The following is a 20,950-nucleotide window of genomic DNA, read 5'->3' on the forward strand; positions in this document are numbered from 1 at the left end:
TCTGTCCCCCCGTGGTGGGATGGGGAGGGGTCCTCGGGGTGTCCCCCCGTCACTGCTGCCCGTAGCCAAAGTGAGGGGTGGCGGTGGGGCTGTAGGTGCTGAGGGGGGGGAAGGCGGGCAGGGGGTAGGGCAGGGTGCGGGGTTTGGCCCCCCCATAAGCACCGGGTGGGCAAGTGAGATGCTGGAAAGGGGGTGTGGGGAAGCTGGATGGAGCTGCCGATGGAGCCGGTTGTGGGGGGACGGTGGTGGCAGCCAGTGCCCCACGGCTGTGGGGAGCCCCTGGGCAGGGGAGAGACAGCAATGGGGGGTCAGCCACCCCCCGAGCCCCCCTACCTTTCTCCTGCTTCTCAGAGCTGGGGGGCAGCGCGGTGGCCCGGGCGCAGGGCACGGCACCCAGCAGGGACCCTGCGGGCACCCCGCACCTACCAGAGAGATTGGGGGGCTCAGGGGGGGATGTGGAGCCCTTCATTGCAACATCAGGGTGGTATCGGGGTGGGGGGGGCCTTACCACGGCTCAGGGTCACCATCCCGAAAGCCCTTGGCAAAGGGGTTGCTGGCGATCTTGAGCTGGGTGATCTGGGGGGATAGCGGGGTCAGGGTGTCCCTGGGGAAGGGTGGAGGGGACATGGGGGTGTCCCCGCACCCCAGGGCTCACCCGGTGGTTCTGGTACGCTGTCACCGCCATGAACTGGGTCTCGGGGAAGCTGAAGGATTTGAAGTTCTGGTGGGCGAAGCGCTCGCTGTCCCGCCGCGGGTCCACGAAGACGACGTGGAAACGGGGCTGGTAGCGGTGCATGGAGTTGAGGATGATCTGGGGAGGGGCAAAAGAGGGGGCGATGGGCAGGACCCCCCCCATGCCGGGGTACATCGTGTCCCCCCGTCACCCGCCCCGGAGCCGCGTCCTCACGTGGCCGTTGTCATCCAGGAGGTTGTTGGTCAGCTTGAGCTTGTCGAAGGACACGATCTGCCGCATCCACTGGGCCCCCTTGGCCGGGGAGTCGGGGTGAAAATGGATGCGGCCGGGGGCTGCGGGGTCGGCCCGTCCCGCCGCCAGCCAGGAGGAGCTGTGGAAGGCGTACCTGCGGCGTGGGGGGCTCAGCACCCGCAGGATCCACCCCCCTCCAGCCTCCCCATCCCCACCTGTATCTCTTGTCATCCAGCGGCACAAAGTCCATCAGCAGGACGTAGTCGGCCAGAGGGTCCAACCCCGACAGCTTCACCTGGAAGGTGGGGAACATCCTCCTGCGGGGACGGGGGGGTGGGACGGGGGTGTCCCCCACCCGGACAGCCCCTGTCCCTCTCTGGTACCCACCTGCCCGCCTTGGTGACGATCATCTCGGTGCCCAGGCGGTTGAACTCCTCCCAGAGACTGCCCATCTCCAGCCGCGCCGCCGCCTGGGACACGTGCCGGTTCTTCCCGCTCGTCCCTGTCCCCTCGCCGGCCCACCCCAGGCTGGTGACACAGGGGGGTCCCTCGCCTGACCCCCCCAGGAAGGCTGCAGGGGGTGAGGGAGGTTTTGGGGTGGTCCCATCCTGCACCCCAGCTGTGGGGGCACCACCAGCCGCCCCATCGCACCCTTTCTGCATGGAGGTGCTGGGAGGACCGGGGACTTATCCCCCTCCCCACTGCTCCCCCACTCTCCTGTGGGGCTGGGCAATCCCCCCTGCACCCCAAACCCCACACGGGACCCCACCAGGCGGGTGTTACCTGCCATGGGTGCAGTGGGTGGGCAGGAGGCGTCTGTGGCTCCGTCCCCTGGTGTGGTGGCAGTGGGGACCCCAGCGCCGTCCCCTCCCAGCGCCAGCTCTGCACCGTCCCCCGCTGTCTGCCGGGGGGTTTTATGCCCCTGCTCGGGGGTGGAGACGTTTGCGGGGGGGGCTGGAGCACGTCCCCCCTTCCCCGAGCTGCCTGTGTGCCTTGACGTGATGATGATGATGATGGACGGGAGGTGAGCGGTGGCTCTGGGGCCACCACCGGTCCCCAGCTGCATCTTGGGGTACCGGGCTGGGCAGGGACAATTCAACCGGGGTCTCCTTGTCCCCTCGTGTCACCCATCTCACCATCAACACCCAGGATTAGAAATCGGAGCGAGGTGTTGAGGCATCCACAACGCGCCGGCTGAGCCCCTGAAGCTTTTGTGGCTCTGGGAGGATTATTTTGTTTAAATTTATTAACGATCTAGTCAATCGGGGGTGAAAGGACACACAGTATGTGCTGAATAAATTACTGACTTTGCTTTCTTTAAGCTAGAATGCAAAACCAAAAGGAAAACTTCACACGTGGGCCAGCTGGAAATCAGCGGCACGTTAAGAGAAGAAATGATTAAATAATATTGCACTTAAACGATTTGAAAAACTGAAGTGGAATCTTGTCTGAAACACAATATATTGTCTTTTTAAGGCCTCGTCTGGTCTCTGTTGGAATAATTGCTTTCTCAGAAGATCCTGGAAAAGTACCCATATCTTCTCGAAAGTATCTGAATCAAACCCATGTTTTTGTTTAAAGTTCTGTTGTTACAGAAAGCATTTTATTTTAAAACTTGTTAGACTGATGTTTCATGGAAGAAAAATAGAAGATATGAAACATCAGTTATTGCTTGTGATGGGAAAAATCCCTATTGAATTCCGTCATTGCTCTCTAGAAATGTAAACCTACAATATATGTCATACCTAAGGGAAAAATCCCTCGTGGATGCTGTGCATCTTTATCAGGTTGGTAATTGTTTTCACCCTAAAATAGGGCGTTTCTTGAACTTTGGGGTTCTAAAGGGAACCCTGGACAAAAGGCACGTCCCGTCCCTGCTGTGGCACCCGGGGCCCCGCGGCTGCGCCCCCGCACCCCACGTTTCCCAGCGCTGTGTTCGACACCGTGGCAGCGGGAGATGGATGGGGACAAGCTGGTGCCGCGGGGACGGAGGATGCGGAGGGGAGGTGACCCACGCCGGGGCTGTCAGCGGGGATACCCCAGAGCTCCCCATTCCCTCCGAGCTGGGGATGGGGGTCATAGGCACCATGAAGGGGATTTGGGGGTGAGGGATGCTGGCTCTGGAGGGAACAGGGGACATCCCCGTGGGGACGCTGGTGGCTGGCTGTCCCCAGCGGCACCCAGGTGGCGGTGGCACTGGGTGAGGGCTGAAAACCCTCTCTTTCTTCCTGTCTTCCTTCCTTCCTTCCTTCCTTCCTTCCTTCCTTCCTTCCTTCCTTCCTTCCTTCCTTCCTTCCTTCCTTCCTTCCTCCCTCCCTCCCTCCCTCCCTCCCTCCCTCCCTCCCTCCCTTCCTCCCTTCCTCCTCCTTCCTTTCCCTTCCCTCCTTTCCCTTCCTTTCCCTTCCTTTCCCTTCCTTTCTCTTCCTTCCTTCCTTCCTTCCTTCCTTCCTCCCTCCCTCCCTCCCTCCCTTCCTTCCCTTCCTTCCCTTCCTTCCCTTCCCCCCTTCCTTCCCCTCTTCCTTCCCCTTCCTTCCCCTTCCTTCCTTCCCCTTCCTCCCTTCTCTCCTCCCCTCCCTTCCTCCCTCCCTTTCTTCCTCCCTTCCCCTTCCTTCCTTCTCTCTCTTTCTCCCTTCCTCCCTTCTCTCCCTTCCTCCCTTTTTCTTTCCCTCTCTCTTTCTCTCTTTCCCTCCATCATCTCTATTTCTTTCCTTCTTTCCGCCTCGAAGCTGGGGCTCAGCCATCACTTCTACTCTGGAGCTGGCACTTAAATCCTTACCGCAGCCACCATAACAGAGGAAAACCCCTCCGTCCCTGCACGCTGCCGGGGTCCAAGGGGGCTGCACAGGCAGCGCTGGGGTTTGGGACCAGGGCTGGTGCAAAGGCACCGTGTCCCCAGCCCCCCCGCGTCCATCACAGCCCCACACGTGTCCCCTGCCCCGCGGTGCCGGTGCAGCCCCATCCATCTCCCGCTGTCAGCCGGTCGGTGGCCGCGGGGCCGGTATCGAGCGGGGAGATGAGGAGATGAGAAGGTGTGAGAGGCTGCGCTGACAGCGAGGAGGAGGAGGATGAAGGGGGCTCAGCCCCGGGCAGGACTGGACCCACCAGGGCTCATCTGTGGTGTCTGCAGCTGGTTGTTCCGCTGGAGAGAGAAGGAAAAGTGAGGATGTGATCCTGGAAGTGTCTGAAACCCCAAACTCTGCCCAGAGCGTGGGGGTTCGCTCCCCCATCAGCCTCTGGCTCCAAACCACCAATTCTCGGTGTCCCAGGTGATGTCTAACCCGGCTGCGCTTGGAACAGCTCCTCCTCGCTGAGGGCAGAGGTGAGAGCCCGGATCTGGTCAAACTCTGGTGCAAATCCATGCGATGTTTCTTCTCCTTTCCTGTCTGGTTTTGGGAGGTTTCAACTTGTTTCTCCCCTTGCTATGGGTCTGGGCTTTCTGTGTGTAAGCGGATTTGAATTTCTGTGTCTAAGCTGATTCGAATCCTGGGGTCAGTTCTGGGCTCTTCACCCCAAGAAAGCCCTTGAGGTGCTGAGTTGAGAGAAGGGAACGCAGCTGGGGAAGGGGCTGGAGCACAAGTGCGATGGGAGCGGCTGAGGGACCTGGGGGTTCAGCTGGAGAACAGGAGCTGAGGGGGGACAGGGACACAAAGAAACGGCCTCAAGTTGCACCAGGGGAGGTTGAGGTTGGATCTGGGAACAATTTCTTCCCCAAAGGGCTGTGGGGCATTGGAACAGGCTGCCCAGGGCAGTGCTGGAGTCACCATCCCTGGAGGGCTGGACAGACGGACATGAGGTTCTCAGGGACATGGGGCAGTGCCAGGGGTGGGTTATGGTTGGACTCAATGATCTCGAGGGGCTTTTCTATCCAAAACGGTTATATAATTCTGTGTTTCTGATTTCCACTGGGCAAAATTCATCATCTGACCTTATCCCCCGTCAGTTTCTGCTGCCCTTGGTATTCACCATTGCTGGGTGTGAAGAGGCTGTAGAAAGAGGTGCCCTGTATCTCCCGTTGGGCTCGGGAACCTCCATCAGATCCACTAGAGCTTTCCCTCATCCCTTCAGAAGGGCCCTTTTTCCCCTCTTGCTGCCCCTTTCCGTCCTTTATCACACTCCTTGTCCAATCTTTGCCATCACCTTCCTTCCAGTTTTGGGCACCTCTCCCTCAGGCTCTTGGTTTTTTCCTTGCAACTGGTGCATTTCCAGCGTGATGGGGAGAAGGTGGCAAATGTCATCATCACAGAGGGCACAAGGACTGCAGGTGCATCGATCCCCAGTGGGATTAAGAGGGAAATCCCCCCAGAAGCCCTTTGCAGGTGGAGGAAGGACAGGAAGACGACTGTGGGTGGCTACTATGGGTGTTCCAAGGGTAAATCATCATTGACTGACCTGAGTTCCTTGGCTGATGGGAGGACTGGTGGTCGTGTGGACAAAAAGAAGAGCAGTGGACAGCATTTACCTTCAGCAAGGTCACCGTGAACTTCTGTTGGCTCCTTGCAGCCAAACTGGTGAGCGGTGGTTTGAGCACAAGGATTTTAAGATGGGTAGAAAGGCGATTTATTGTCTATGGTGTCTGGGACTGCTGATGGACCCCGTTACCAGCCCTGGCTGAGCTCCTGTGCGACTCTACCCCATCAGTGAGGTCCCCCTCAGCTTCCTGGCGTGATAGTGTCAAACAAGGCACTTGTGGGGCTGCAGCTGTCTCTGAAATGCTCAAAAAGTGGCCGTGAAAGATGGGGTATTGCTCAATGGTTTGCTCTGAAGAGACCCACAAGCCCTGCTGCTCACTGCAGCTGAGGTCATCTCCTCTGGGTGCGCTTCTTCTCCAAACTACGAAGCAGAGAGAAAACATAATGACTTGTTTTGAGCTTCGCTATTCTCCCGGGGCTCAAAGAGATTCACAGTCCCCAAATCCCCAAATTATGTGAAATAGTAAGGGCGTTTGCTGACGGTGGTTTGTTTTCAAGCTCCCCTGCAGAGCTTGAGGCAGATGTGTCTCCACATCGACCTTCAAGAGCATCAGGAGGGAGGCAGCGATAGTGCTGAGATGTGAGTGAGTCTCATTGTTTTTCAGACCAAGCCAGAGCTCCAGGACCAGACCCAGGAGCCAGGACGGAGTCGCCTGAACCACCCGTGTCCTGTAGATTTCTCTTGCAAAAAATGAAACAGCTCTTCCCCTCTGCCTGCAGGGTCCTGGGGTTCCTGATACTCTGGATTTTCCCCCAAAAGCAGGGAGCTGGCTGTCCTGTGTCCTCACCGCACCTGCTGAGAAGGTAAGTCTGGGGGTCACCATGCTCAGGGGGATTCCTCTCCTCATTGACCACAGAGGGCTCCTGGATGAGAACCAGAAGCTTTCCCATAAAGAACATTTAGGGAGCTTACCATTGCAAAGCTTTGCTTTTTTTGCAGCTCCCCGTTTGCTTTACCTGTGCTGAGATATGACTTTTGGCAACCTGTTTCTAATTGATCCGTGCTTAAACTCTTCCTTTCGATCTGGTGTGATTTATCCCCAAGCAGGTCCTGCTGGAGAGAGGGTTTTCCACTCGTTGCAGAGGAAACCTCCAGCAAGTCATTCAGATGGAAGCAAGCATCCAACTAATGGCAGAAAGCAATTGCACCCAACCAACTGAGTTTGTCTTAATGGGGTTCACAGAGGACCCGGTGACACAGGTCACCTTCTTTCTGATGGTTCTGCTCGTCTATCTTGCCACCGTCCTGGGGAACCTTGGCATGATTGTGCTAATCAGGGCCAGCCCTCAGCTCCACTCCCCCATGTATTATTTCTTGGCTAACCTGGCTTTTATAGACGTGGGTTCTTCCACTGTCATCACCCCCAAGATGCTGGCAGATTTTGTGTCAGAGGAGAAGGTGATTTCTTACGCTGGGTGCGTGGCTCAGGAGTTCATTTATGATCTTTTGGGGATGACTGAAGTCTTCCTGCTGGCTGTGATGGCGTACGACCGTTACCTGGCCATTTGTCGTCCCCTGCTCTACCACTCGGTCATGTCCCCCAAACGCTGTTTCCAGCTGGTGACCGGGTCGTATCTCGTGGGGCTGACAAACGGCATAGGCCAGACCATCGGCATGTTCACCTTGTCCTTTTGTGGCTCCAGCGTCATCGACCTGTACTTCTGTGACATTTCCCCTCTGATATCGCTCTCAACCTCCGACACCACCGTCAGCCTCGTTATCTTAACTTCAGCAGCTTTGTTTGCCATGTCCAACAGCCTGTTTGTCCTGGTCTCCTACATGGCCATCATCTCCACCATCCTCAGTATTCATTCAGCTGAGGGCAAGCGCAAAGCCTTCTTCACCTGTGCGTCCCACCTCACCACGGTGAGCATCTTCTACGGGACAGCGTGTTTTACGTACTTAAAGCCCAGCTCAGACAGATCAGGAGGAGATAAATGGGCTGTGGTGCTCTACACCATGCTGACTCCCATGCTGAACCCCTTCATCTACAGCCTGAGGAACAAAGAGGTGAAGGAGGCTTTGAGGAGACTCACACAACCAAAACGAGCTTGCACGCTGTGAATTTATGGCCAGATAGAATGGAGATGTGGGTGATATTGTCAGTTTTTGATTAAATATCTCATATTGATCGTATTTTTAGGGTCTTCTGCACTTTGATTTAGAACCGCACTGGCTGATACAATATCAATATGGTTCAAGATACCAATAATTTCACTCAATTCTCCAAACCTTGATAATTATACTTAGTAGTTAATTTAACCTAGTGAAGACACAGGTAGAGAACTACAAGCATGCACTACTTCTCATTTACAATTTTGCCCTCTACCGTTTATTTGATCCTCTGTATCAGGCCAGATTAAACCAGAAGGATATGGCAAAAATTTCTGCAATTGGTTGATCTGAAATGATGAACTGTGTTGTGTGCTGCTCTCCCTTTTGCTTAGCAAATCAGAATAAATGAGGTGGATTCTACTATTCCACTAAATTGAATTCCATTTCAAGACTGTTGTAAAGTCACTAAGGGGCATAATAACCGGCCACAGGACTCCAACAGCTTTAGCAAGAAAACCAGAGATGACAGCAAATAAACGCCAGGCTACGCAGGAAATATTCTTTCTTTTTTACGCTTGGACCTCATTAAATGATGCTCAGCACCATATATCTAATTTCATTTTAGGCAGATGAAAATGTAAGTTAAACGTTATATTTGGGTGACCTGTATTGCGAACGAAGCAGGGTCAGGCAGCCAGATCCTCCTTTGTTCCCAAAGCTGCCTGGTAATTCCCTGGTTATTATTTAATCCAGCCCAGGGTCACCTGCTTGCCTGGCACCGTCTGCCCAGGGCAAAGCCCCCCCCCAGGCTGTTCGTGCTCCTCTTCCTCCCTCATCCCATGGCAGAGGTTTCACACCTTCCCTTGTTCCTATTTCAGTGCCTCAGGGTCTCAGATTGACCCTTGTCTGCAACATGGAGCACACGGAGCACTTGCTGGTGGCATCGCGTCAAAAATAATGACATTAATTCCTCTGTGTTTCCTTTCTTTGACCCAGAAATGAGTTAAAAATCTGCATTTAGACACGGCTATCTCACGTTACATGTAAATTATCTGTTTCATGACGATGAGAGCCTGGACACAGCCATAGCGAGCAGGGTTCTCCTCTTCATCATCTCCAGATGTGGACCTGGGACCCCTGTGTACAAACACTGCTGTTCCCCTCTGTCACCCTCAAGATGCTGTTTAATTTAGCTGGGGGCAAGATTGCCTCCTTTTCCTTTAAATAAAAGACTCAATATGATTTTCAATGTTTTATTTACCCTCCCAAAGCATCTCTTCTTGCTGCAGTGACTTATGGCTGTTATTGTGCAATAGGTAAAATACAGCAATATCCAACGACTTTGCGTCCAGCTGGTCTTGCCTTTACCGTCACCCGATGTTTAAACGGGGACACGAGCTTTTTAGTGTCTTAAAGTCACAAGTCAGTGGCTGCAGCGCTGTTGTGCTTGTTGTGGTTTCCTGCCGGAGCTGCTGCTCTCAAAACCAAAAGCGTTTTGCTCATTTTTCAAGCAGGGGTTGCTGTATTTGGGGAAAAACAGCGTCTCAGAGTTTCGCTGGAGCCAGCTAGGCTTGTGCTTTTAGGCACAATTGCCTTAATTCTAGTTAAATCTGTCTTAAACAGCTGAGCAAATACGGCTATCACCAGGTAGGAGCCACCTCCCCTTGTTTAGGTATTAGTGGTTAGAGTTGGGAATTGCTTCAAATGTCTTCAGGGGAAGGACTTATCTCCTTAACTTTACATAAACACCATGTCACCTCTATACGTTGTCTGGGCTCCCTTTATGACCAAGGAAGATTTGGTCAGTTCCCTTGGTGGGGCTGGTGGGGCTCAGTGCAAGGCAGACACTACCAAAACCAGCTGAAGAGGCTGATAAACTGCTGATTGCATCCACCAGAGTCACCTTAGCTATAACAAGACCTCAACTCACAATTGGGTAATGACAGACACATTTAGGTCTTAATAAAAGCTGGGTCTACAAGAGAGTGAAATGAGTCCCATTCTGGAGGTCTCCTCTAGCTGATGTGTTAAAAAAAGGCTCAGAAACAGATTTGGGGGTTTTTTTTGGTTGTTTGTTTTCCCCTTTTATTATGAAGGGGTTGAAGGTTTTGGCTTACAATTGTGGAAATCTGCACTGGGGTGGTGACTCCTCTTCCTCGTGTGCCATCCAAATACATGGGATGAACCAGGAGCACAAGCCTTTAGCTGGGAACCAAGCTACCTTTGGCTTCCCTTAGCACAGAAACAAAAAAGAAAGCCATATTTTGGGTTAATTTCCCTTAAAATCAATGGCCGATGTCTCTCTCATTGTTGAAAGAGAACTGGGAGATGTTATAATGGCTCGTTTTAGACACAGTTACTGCCCTGGTGCAAAAAACCCTCCTGAGGTCCTAGTGGAAGAAGCAGGGAGGCTGTACCCAAACACCGGTGAGTTCCTCTCTGTGTTTCCTTTTACAAGCTTTTGTAACTCAGAAAGACGTTTTGAACCCAAGAAAGATAAATTTGCATTTTCCACATTTCTTGAGCAAGAGAGAAAGTGAAAAGCGGAAGGTTGGGTTGAGCGAGGACAGAGAGACACACGGGACAGGACCAACCTCAGGTGGCTTTGGGCACATGCAGTGTCAGCACGTGCGTCTAAGAGACGCCCCAGAGAAAGGGGCGCTTCTGTGTGCGATGAAATGTGAATATCTGAGCTGGGATGGGTGATGTTTTACACTGTACAGACACTGGGAACGGCTGGTTTGGGTGTTGTTAGGTGTAATGGATGTGTTTGAGATGTCTACGCTCAGTTACACCCAAGGTGAAGGAGGGAATTAATGAGGATGAGGAGATGTCCACCCAGTGTGTGAGATGTTAGAGATGTTTTCTCGCTCAAGGTGGGTGTAGACAACTGCAACTGGGTCATCTGAACCCATTTAAAGGTATTAAAGTGATTTAGCACGACCCTGTCTGCAATCAACCGCTCTGTTTTACAAAGAACAAGCCACACTTTCGGTTTCCTTTCCCGAGCACCAAACACCCACCCTGGGGATATTTCAATTTTGAAGCACATGATGCAAAACGGCTTTTCAAAGACAGCTTTTGTTTCCTGTCCAAAACGGGAGGATGGGGAAACTGCCGAGTCCTGGCCATGGGAAGGAATCGCCCCAGGACAGGCTGGACGGCAGCTTGGCACAGATGGACGTGGAGGTCGTGGTGGCCACCAGGTTGAGGATGAGCCCCTGGGATGTTCTTGCAGCAAAGACACCCTGAGAAAAGGGCTGGCAGCTGCCCAAGGGGCTTTCTGCAGTGAACCTCCAGGGGAATGGGGAAGTAAAAGCCGCTTCGAGAAGAGCGATGGGAGGAGAAGGGTCGTCCTGAAGAAATGGTGGTTTCACCAGTGCTAGAAAACGAAACGGAGAGCGAGGCTGATGGAAAGAGGGAAGCGAGCAGTGAAGAAATAGCAAACGTGTATTTTAAGGTCATCTCTAGTGGATAACATGAGAAGCAGCCACCTCTGTTTATTTGTTTTAAACTGTGAAGAAAAACACACCAGATGAAATTCTAGTGGTACCCAACACCAAAGTGCGTGACCAGATCTGTGGCAGGAAAAACAAAACAAAGCACAAAAAAACCAAACAAAAAACCCTCCCCAAACTGATTGAAATTCACACACCTAACTGCAAATGGCCAGAAGAGCTACTTAAATCCGAGTTATCTGTTCTGACACGCACATGGGTGACACTTCTACCCTTGGAGATGGGATTTTGGGGAGGTGCAGCCCTGCAAATGCTGCTTGTAGGACTTGCTCTGAGAATCCATCTCCTGGAAGCAACGGTGCAAATCCTATTCGAGCACAAGTGGCAAATGAGACGTTATCTCGCAAGAAGGAAATGACAGCGCAATGGAAAAATTGCTATCTGTGTTCCAACCTGCTTTTTCTTTATTATATCCACATCTGCTCTGTGGAAATCCGTAGTACAAACGAAAACAACCTAACAGATCACTGCAAATATAAAGCAATAATTTCCTTAAATTAATCCATTAGGGATTTTTTTCCTTCCTGAAGAAATCTTTCAAACTCAAGGAAAAGGCGCATTGCCCTGTGTTCCCGTCCTCATTTCCAAGCTGTGTATGGGAGCTGAATGGCTCAGGCTCCGCGGGTGTCATTTCTGATGTCCCCTGGGGATCCCACCCCTAAAACCTCCCAGAGAAATCTGTGTTACCCCACACTCTTTGGGGAGGGTTCGTTCTGCTCTCAGGTCCTCAGGGACCCTTTGCTAATTTGTCCTGTGGGTGCGGAGTGAATTAAAACATTGCAGTCACGTTGGAGGCCGCCATAGGGAAACCTTCCTGGGTTTGGAGAAACTGGCAGAGCTTCTGTTTCAAACTCAGCACAAGGGCTGGTGAGTCTTTATGAGAATGACTTGAGGGTGAAATTTGGAGAGGTTTTGAGGCAATTCCTTGCTAGATAGGGCAGGGTTTCCTTAACCAGTGTGTCCACCCCCTGCAGAAGCAGGAACTCTGCCGTGGAGCAATACTGAAGTTATCAATATTAAGATCCCTCCTGAAGGGGAAAAAAACCTCATTCTCCAGTACATCTGGATCCTAAATTCTAATTTCGGATTAAAAAATCCTGATATTAGCAGACCCAAGAGGTGCAGGGAAGACGGCATGCAAGTGTAATTCAGATTAGAAAGGGGTGGTTTTTTGTCTTGAAGCTACACAGGCATGAAATTGCAATCAGGTATGCTGGTCTCGTTTTAATTGACCCAAACATATCGCTACAGAGTCAGGAAATCACTCCTATGTGGTCTGTTATCTATTTAATGCAACACTAATTAATGTGGCAAATTAAGGCACAATATTATTGTATTTACTTCCCACTAAATCAGAGCATCCCTCCCCCCACCGAAAGGAACTGAATCCTCCCGAACATGCCCACATATTGGAAAGAATGTGCATGTTCATGAAAATATATCATTTGCAAGATCTTTTGCAGACCGACTAATCCCATAATGGGGCAGCCGGAGCTTTAAGATTTAAGCATTAAGATTTCTTTTCCATATACAAACTATTTGGTATTATTTTGTCAATGTATTATTTTTCAATGTATTATTTTGGACCTTCAACCTGCCCGCTGAGGATAGCTATCATATTCTTTCTACAAATAAGTGGGTGTATTCATTCAGGAAACACCGAATCCTGCATTAGCCTCAGGCACCGCATGTTTCTGGGAGAAATTATTTAACCTCTTCCTCATGTTTCTTTGTCTTCTCTGTGCTGGTGCCAGGAGAATGGTTGGAGGAAACCACTCAAATGTGACTGAGTTTGTTCTCTTGGGCTTCACCAACCTGCAGGAGCTGCTCTTTGTGGTGTTTTTAATCATCTACCTCACCACGCTGGTGGGGAACCTGGGGATGATCGTCCTCATCAGGACCAACTCTCAGCTGCATGTGCCCATGTACTTCTTCCTCGGCCACCTCTCTTTCCTGGACATCTGTTACTCTTCATCCGTCACACCCAAGCTCCTGTTGGGCCTCCTTGCAGAGAGAAATGTCATTTCTTTCAATCGCTGCATCGCCCAGTTCTTCTTCCTTGCGGCGTTTGGCACCACGGAAGCCATCCTGCTGGCCGTCATGGCCTACGACCGCTACGTGGCCATCTGTCAACCCCTGCACTACTTGGCTTCCATGTCCCACGGGCTCTGTGTCCAGCTGGTCGTGGGTTCCTACACTGCCGGGAGCCTGAACGCCCTGGTGCACACCAGCGCGCTCCTCCGACTCTCCTTCTGTGGCCCAAACCTCATCAACCATTTCTACTGCGAAACGCCGCCCCTCCTGCTCCTCTCGTGCTCCGACACCCGGCTCAACACGATGCTGTTGGCTCTGTGTGTTGGCTCCATCGTAACCACCTCAGTCTTGGCCATCGTTGTCTCCTACACCTGCATCCTGCTCACCACGCGGGGCGTCCGCTCTGCGGAGGACAGGCACAAAGCCTTCTCCACCTGCACCTCCCACCTCATGGCCGTCGCCCTCTTCTACGGCTCCGTGGCTTTCTTGTATTTACGTCCCTTTTCCAGGCGCACAGAAGATCAAGGGAAAGCAGCCTCCATCTTCTACACCGTGGTGACCCCCATGCTCAACCCTATCATCTACAGCCTGAGGAACAGGGAGGTGAGGAGCACCCTCAGAAGAGCTATGAACAAGCTCCTCACCTTCATGGATTGCCACAGGTCCTGCTCTAACCAAAGCAAAGCAGACATCACCTGCCGCAGCGGGACGAGCAGGAGGAATAAGGGTGACAGCTGACAGAAGAAGGGCACCGGACAGTTCTGTGCATCTGGCGAGATGCAGATGCTCTACCTCATGCTGAGCACCGCAGAGTTTGAATTAGGAATTAATTCCACAATGTGGTCCCTTGAGAAGTAAATCACCTATAACTACGGTGTTTGAAAGAAGGAGAGAATGCAGGAAAGACAATCCTAAAAACACGTACATTGTCGGTGAAGCTTTCACCATAAATGAACTCAGAAGCCGCTCTAGAACATGCACAGCTGATACTTTTTACCAAAGAGGGTTTGCTCAATATTAAATTCTGTGGCCTGAAGGAGGTGACTCAGAGCAGAAGGGGACAAGCTAAATAAGGACTACATGTTGGAGAAGTACATTGTCTTTCCTAACTTTGTTGTCCAATTTCCTAAGTGGTTGCCTAAGGTTTTGCTGCAGTACAATAAACACGGTTTATTCTTTTCTCTGCTTTGTTCAAGGATAGTTTTTATGGGGAGCTGCACAGCCCCACACTTCATATATGCTGCATGTAGACCACCTGTGTTGGGTATCTTGCTTTCTTGGATGGGTCTCCCCCATGGACACCCACCAGCCTGGATCCACCATGATGATGTGCTCCTTTGCTTAGGAGGAGGGTGGAGTTTTATCCCCCATGACAAGGAGTCACTCAGCTTGGCCAGGAACAGACTTTCAAGATGTTATCTGAGCAGTCTTGGCTTTTCCGGGGATGTCATCTGGTGTTGACAGCACAGAAAGCCTCCATGCTTCTGCCCATATGTTGTTCTCAGACCTGCCCAACTCACTTGGTGGCTCCAAGACTCTCAACGCTGGCCAAAACTCCCCCACCATCTCCTATTTATGTCTCCATCCAGGCAAAGTTTATTTTCCATCTCAGGAAATATTTATTATGAGTTCTTATTAATAATTTCTGCTTCCAGGTTTCAGGGGTTGAGTCATCTCAGTCCAGGACTCATCCTATCTAATTGTAGGCTTTTTATCTGAATTAGTCACCGGCGGTTCCCCTTATGGAGACAACTGTGCATTTGGGGACTTTGATTCATCGGATCTATTTTAAACACCCACATCAGGGTGAGGTGAAGTTTTCTGGAAAAAACGCCTGTTTTTCTCCACTTGCTGCTGGGCAGCGGAGGGTGATGGGCTGCCACACGCTGGGCGTGCTCTGAAGAGCTAATTTAAGCAGGAATTAACTAAATTTATATAAATTAACTAATTAATTAAATAAGGCATATTCTGTTCTGTAAGGTGAAAGCTTCAGCTCACTGTGCTGTTCTTCTGGAGTCCTTCAGAAACCTCGCTCAAAAGTGAGAGTGTGAACCAGATTTTAATCAATAATTTAGAATCGGGCTGAGTGTGGATGCTCAGCAGTCGCAAAGAAAGAACAGAAAAGTGTTAGAGTGGTGCTTTTGCTTTGATATAAATCTCACTAATACCAAATATTAACCTCCTGAAGCAAGGCTGATTTTTCCGTGGATGGATAAGAAATAATTCCCTAGGTGTAATTACAGCTTCTAGCACACTTGTCTGTTTTTAAGAGCAATAAAAGAGAAACTTTTCTCCATAAGTGTGGCTTTGACTCCCACAGATGCCCAGATCCAAACTTTTGGGCTTCTAAACTTCAGGATAGCCCAGGTAATGTTAAAAAGAAATGCAGCAGAAGAGTTTCTGAATAGTTTTCCCTTCACTCCCTCCCTCCCCAACAGCATTTGCAATGCTCCTCTAAACCCCGAGCTATTCCCTAATCCTTGCATCTCCATTTCTTACACCAGCTCTTTGTCATTCTCTGTGACTCCAAGACATAAATTATATATTCCAAGAGATAAGTTAATATGTATATACAGAATTCTATCTATACGTATACAAAATTCTTTGTGTGAAGAAGTGGGGAAAACACTCAACTTATGTTTAACTTGCTGAAACTAATGATGTTTATTTCTCAATGCACGTCTCCTCCTTAAGGAGCTGTTTCTAAAGTCATCAGTTCCCAAGAGAATTTTCCTGCATGACCCCAAGGGGAGGGCAGTGGTAAAACCCTCGGTCTTTCAATGAAACAAACCTATAAACAGCCCATTTTCTTGGTCAAGTATTGATGCCCTTCATCCCTGGCAAATCATTCTCGCTTTTAACACCAACACTGGGAGAAATGTGAGCTTATTTCACCCATAACATTTTGTTCTAGGAGATAACGAGTCAAAAAAGGCCCTGAGATGTGAGCAGACAGGTGAGTTTTAGCCTCAATAATGCTGCAAAGAACTGAGCTATTGCAAGGGGAGGACTTTAGGCAGGAGCCCATTTTCACACAAAACAGGAGGCTATGTCGTGCGAAACCCAGGCATTTATAGGTTGCTTTTTCCAAACTAAAGGCAGCCATTAGGTCAGACCGTGAGCAAAGCCAACCGAGGTACCAGAGGTCAGCAGCCCCTCAATCTCAGCTGATTGTTTTAATCAGGATTACTGGGATTCATCATTATTGTCCCGTGGCCGGAGAGGGCAGCAGCTTGGATGAGGTGATGAAGCGGCTCTGCGAAACGTCTAAGATACGTTACAATCGTGGCAGAAAAGCTTAATATCCTCCAGTTCTGGTTTATCTCAGAGCTTTTACACAAAGGAGACGATTTTGCAGGGTCTATTATTTGCTATGCCATGAAGACCATGACATAGAAGCATGACCTGGGTTATCTGGCAAAGTTCAAACTGTTTTAGAGGGGGGTGAAAGTTTCTGCAACTACTGACTTCAACCTGGAATGAAATACAAGGTTTTTTACTAAATCCAGAGGTGAGGGAGCCTCACATGTAATCCAAGGTAGGGCACATGTGTTGAACTTTCCTCATGCAGAAGAGTCCTTTCTAATGGTGTCATTTGGTATCTTAACAGCTCAACGCCCCCCTGAGCAATTTCTGTGACTATTCCTGACTTCTGCTTTAAGAAGGTAGTAGCTTTATCTCATTTTTAAACTGCATTATCAACATCTTACTCCCCCAGTTCACGATGGCACCACAGGATTGGTGGGGTTTCCACTGGTCCCAGCCTTCCCACTGTCTTTCTCAGTTCAGTGGCATCACAAGAATGATATGGATATCATATGGATATTCCCATATTTAAAGCGGGGGTTCATGCTTACACTAAACCTCCCGTTTCAGACTTGGTTTCAGAGTTTCACACGAAGGAATGGAAGAAATTAGGACTTTATTTTAACTTATTCTGTATCTCCTAAGGGAAATTATTTTTAAGATCGCTCAGCAGTGCTTTGTCTCTTTCGATCTTCTGAAACAAGTTTGGTTTGGTTTTGATTCGTTTTTTAAAATGCAAACTGATTTTTGATGTCAGAAGAAATTGCTGGGGTTACCTCATTGGATCTGATAAGTAACAAACTTCTTAACATCTTCGGTGGGTAGAATAAACCTTTCAATTTGCAAAGGGACTTTATCAAACCAAATTAACAGCGACCAGACCAGAATAAACCCATTAGGAATACTTCCAGTCATGCACTTAGTTTATTTTCAAATGCATTTTGAGACAAACACTGAATATGTTGTTCAACAGTTTCTCCCTCTGAAATTTGCATTTCCTGATAAGAATAAATGCATCTTTAATGTTTGTTTGTGAGGAAAAGAGGAGGATGCTGACTCAGTGTTGCATCTCTGCTCTCCTACAGCAGCTGAGTTACGATGGTGGCCAAAGGCAATTGCACCTCCAGTGCTGAGTTTGTTCTCCTGGGGTTCTCAGAGCAAGGGGATGCCCAGGTTGTCCTCTTTGTGGTCTTCTTCGTGATCTATGTGATCACTCTCCTGGGGAACCTGGGGATGCTGGTGTTAACCAGACTGGACACCCAGCTTCACACCCCCATGTACTTCTTCCTGAGCAGCCTCTCCTTTCTAGACATCTGCTATTCCTCCTCAATCACCCCTAGGCTGCTCTGGGATCTCCTAGCAGAAAGGAAGGTCATTTCTCACTCGGCGTGCTTCACACAGTTTTATTTCTATGCGGTCTTTGCCACCACCGAGTGCTACCTCTTGGCTGTCATGGCCTATGACCGACACGTGGCCATCTGCAGCCCACTGCTCTACGCCATCTCCATGTCCAGCAGAGTTTGTGTGCTGCTGGTAGCCGGTTCGTACCTTGCTGGCGTTGCGAATGCCACTATCCACACAGGGCTTACGCTTCAGCTGTCCTTCTGTGGTCCCAACGTCATCAACCACTTCTACTGTGAGGGGCCTCCGCTTCAAGCCATCTCTTGCACAGACCCCACCGTCAATGAGATTGTGATGTTCGTCGTGGTTGGTTTCAACCTGCTTGTCACCAACCTGACCATCCTTATCTCCTATGCCTACATCCTGGCCACCATCCTGAGGATGCCCTCGGTGGTGGGCAGACACAAAGCCTTCTCCACGTGCACGTCCCACCTGGCTGCTGTGACCCTCTTCTATGGATCTGCTGCATCCATGTACTCCCAACCCAGCTCCAGGCGCTCCCAGGACTTTGACAAAGTGGCCTCTGTGTTTTACACCATGGTGACCCCCATGCTGAACCCTCTCATCTATAGCCTGAGGAACCAGGAGGTGAAGGATGCACTGAGGAGAGTGATCAGGAGGAAACGTTCATCTGCAAAATAGTTAGCCCTTGTGGATCAGAAACATGTATACTTTCAATTTCTGTAACACTATGATATAAAAGAAGCATAGCTTTCCTCTGAGCTACTGGGGACAAACGTATCGGGAAATCTCTGCCTGTTCCTAATTGCTGGGTCATTGACTCCTCTTGGTTCAGGTCTACTGTTATTTGTGTTTACAGCCTCATATTATTTTAATTTCAAGACTTTGAGCCCTTTTGACCCTTTGTAGTTTGAGAATGTATTACCACTGCTGTCTTGAGAAACAATAACAAATAACACCTATTGCTTCCAGTGTGACAATGATGACCAGAGTTCTCTTCATATTAAATAATGGGCACATTTCTGGTGAACATGAGACTCGGGTAATTTAGTGCTCCCAGTACTAGCAATAAACACTGAGCTTCATAACAGCATTTCGCTGCAACAAGGCTCATCAGGCCTTTTCTGCAACTTATTTTAGCTCAATCGTAGCTGTAGTTTCAAATTTATTTGAGAAATGCCTGCAGTGCCTGCAGCTTGCTCAAGGACCAGAGAATTATCATCTGGCATCTCTTGTGAGTTACTGTAAAAATACTGAGGAGTCTGGTACCTGCTCCCTATCCTGGCATTTTGATCTTGTTTTAGTTATAACATTAATTGCTTTTGCTTATTTTTGAGCAATTGTGTGATTTCTACTCTAGAATAAATGATGAGATACAGGGGAATGATTAACAAACTTTAGCAACTATAGCGTAGTAGCTAACTCTGTAGACCAATAGGAGAGAAAAGAGTGCTGGCCAGGAACAAATATGAGGTAGAAGCATTTAGAAGTGACCCCAAGCAGAGCCGAGCCTGGCAGGGAAGAAGCTCCCACCACAACCAGTGCTCCCACCAAGCACAACACCAGACCCCTCAGCAAGGAGCTCAGGGTGCTGCTGGGTCATGGTGTCATCCCACCGTGGAAGGAGGACCTTGGTCTACAGATGGGAATTTAACCCCAGGGATGAGGGGCAGGTACTTTTATCAGAGAAACCTTCAGGAGCGTTGCTGTCCAACCATCCAAGCCCACACAATTGTCCTTAACATGGTCACATACCAACACACTGATCCTCCAACTCATTGGCTTTGGGACCTGGTCTAGTTCTGACAAGTGAGGCATCTGTAGAAGTGCACTTTGTTGTTAACAAGGAGGAAAGTTTCTTTCTTGTTAGCCCTCGCTAATTAGTCTCTTATGGCTTGTTAAGATGAACGAGGTAAGTTGCCTACAAGCCCGCTGAGAAACTTTCATGGTGATTAGGAAACTTTCTTGGTAAAACCCCAGAAGGTCTTGTTAAGCTGATGACTCCTGGAAGGGTGGTTGGTCCCCAAGGACCACTCCTTGCTCTGGGAAGGCGAGCAGTGTCACTTGTGATGGAAATAGCTGTCACCGGCTGTATGGTGGGACCGTGGAGCTCAGGCCTGCTGGAGGGCTCTCTGTGCCGGTGAGAGCTTGGTCGTGCACTCCAAAGAGAGAGACATCCTTGTCTTCATGACGGGTGCAGATAACGTGGTTCCCCTGGTTGTCGCTAATGGGTGATTTGTCCCTGTCTGCTTTTGGCCCCCAAGCAGATGAGGTGTGGAAGCTCATGGCATTTCACCTCACCTTTGGATCTCAGGACACCTCACACCTTAAATTTCTTGTCATTAATGGCCTTGGGATTGATCTCCTTGTGTCTTTTACAATTCTTAAACTGCGTGGCAAGTTTAAATACACTACATAAATCCTCTGTGTCTGACTGCTCTTCATAAACATGATTTTCCTATCATTATGAATCTGGGACCGGAGAACAAGCATGGGAATGGGTTCACTTGGCTCTCAACATCTAAAAAATTCGTTGTTTGATTATGAGGTTGTCAACCAGGTCCCCTCTAAAATATTTGGGAATAAGAAGAGGTTTTATCACATCCTAGGGCAGATGGTTAGGGTGGATGTGATGCAACAGGAGAAGGTCTCAACATCAAAAGTACTGGTACCGTGGACCTGCTGACTATAGTATAAACATTTCAGAATAGATTTATCTGTATTAAATTTATTCTGGTGAGGATCTGAACACCTAATGAAGTTAGAAGCGCATTAGGTGTCCCCCTCAAGACCATTTTCAGTTTGATTTCATCCCGAAGGAACCCAGTTCATACAGCCCGACCCCAGCCTGTGACATGAATGAAAACAGGGCAAGGGGAGAAAGCTGGGAGATCTGCAAACCCAAACCCTTCGAACCGCACTCTTTGTCTGAACAAGAACTGGAAAAATAGAAACACAACTTTATGTATCACATATGGAGGCAAGGAACTCAGACTTAATCATTTGACTTTTATTTATCTAAATTTGAAGGAGATGGATCTACTTTGGTCCACCTAATCTGTCCTTCCAACAGTTTTAATTATTATAAGGGTGAAGAAGATTTTGCACAAAAATGAGGCCAGCAACTGCTAAGATCCCATTTGATACCAGATATAAATGATGTATAGGGAGAAGCTGGAAGGAGAGGAGGTCTGTCTGCACATGGAATCTCCTGTCCATCAGGAAGCACTTCAGGATCAGAAGAGTTTATGCTCCTGTGTTGAATCCTCTTGCACCTATT

At 49.6% G+C, this 20,950-nt stretch overlaps 4 protein-coding genes across 4 annotated transcripts; 3 read left to right on the forward strand and 1 right to left on the reverse strand.

Annotated features, from left to right (window-relative positions):
• Window positions 1-49: 49 nt before the first annotated feature.
• On the reverse strand, window positions 50-4,982 carry TBX10 (T-box transcription factor 10). Its single transcript, XM_065838283.1, is given in 9 exon segments — window positions 50-422; window positions 509-576; window positions 656-811; window positions 908-1,079; window positions 1,141-1,242; window positions 1,313-1,496; window positions 1,709-1,822; window positions 1,825-2,005; window positions 4,851-4,982. Coding segments are annotated over 9 exon segments (1,482 nt in total).
• Window positions 4,983-6,523: 1,541 nt separating this feature from the next.
• On the forward strand, window positions 6,524-7,531 carry LOC136102136 (olfactory receptor 5AR1-like). The gene has a single exon (XM_065839000.2). The coding sequence runs from the start codon at window positions 6,524-6,526 to the stop codon at window positions 7,457-7,459; it is 936 nt and encodes a 311-aa protein (XP_065695072.1). The 3' UTR covers window positions 7,460-7,531.
• A 5,195-nt stretch (window positions 7,532-12,726) lies between these two features.
• LOC136101815 (olfactory receptor 5AR1-like) lies at window positions 12,727-13,740 on the forward strand. Its single transcript, XM_065838284.1, has one exon. The coding sequence runs from the start codon at window positions 12,727-12,729 to the stop codon at window positions 13,738-13,740; it is 1,014 nt and encodes a 337-aa protein (XP_065694356.1).
• Window positions 13,741-17,379: 3,639 nt separating this feature from the next.
• Window positions 17,380-18,351, forward strand: LOC136102171 (olfactory receptor 5AP2-like). Its single transcript, XM_065839060.1, has one exon. The coding sequence runs from the start codon at window positions 17,407-17,409 to the stop codon at window positions 18,349-18,351; it is 945 nt and encodes a 314-aa protein (XP_065695132.1). The 5' UTR covers window positions 17,380-17,406.
• The last annotated feature ends 2,599 nt before the right edge of the window (window positions 18,352-20,950 follow it).

Source organism: Patagioenas fasciata, chromosome 5 (assembly GCF_037038585.1).
Source record: "Patagioenas fasciata isolate bPatFas1 chromosome 5, bPatFas1.hap1, whole genome shotgun sequence".
NCBI lineage: Eukaryota > Metazoa > Chordata > Aves > Columbiformes > Columbidae > Patagioenas > Patagioenas fasciata.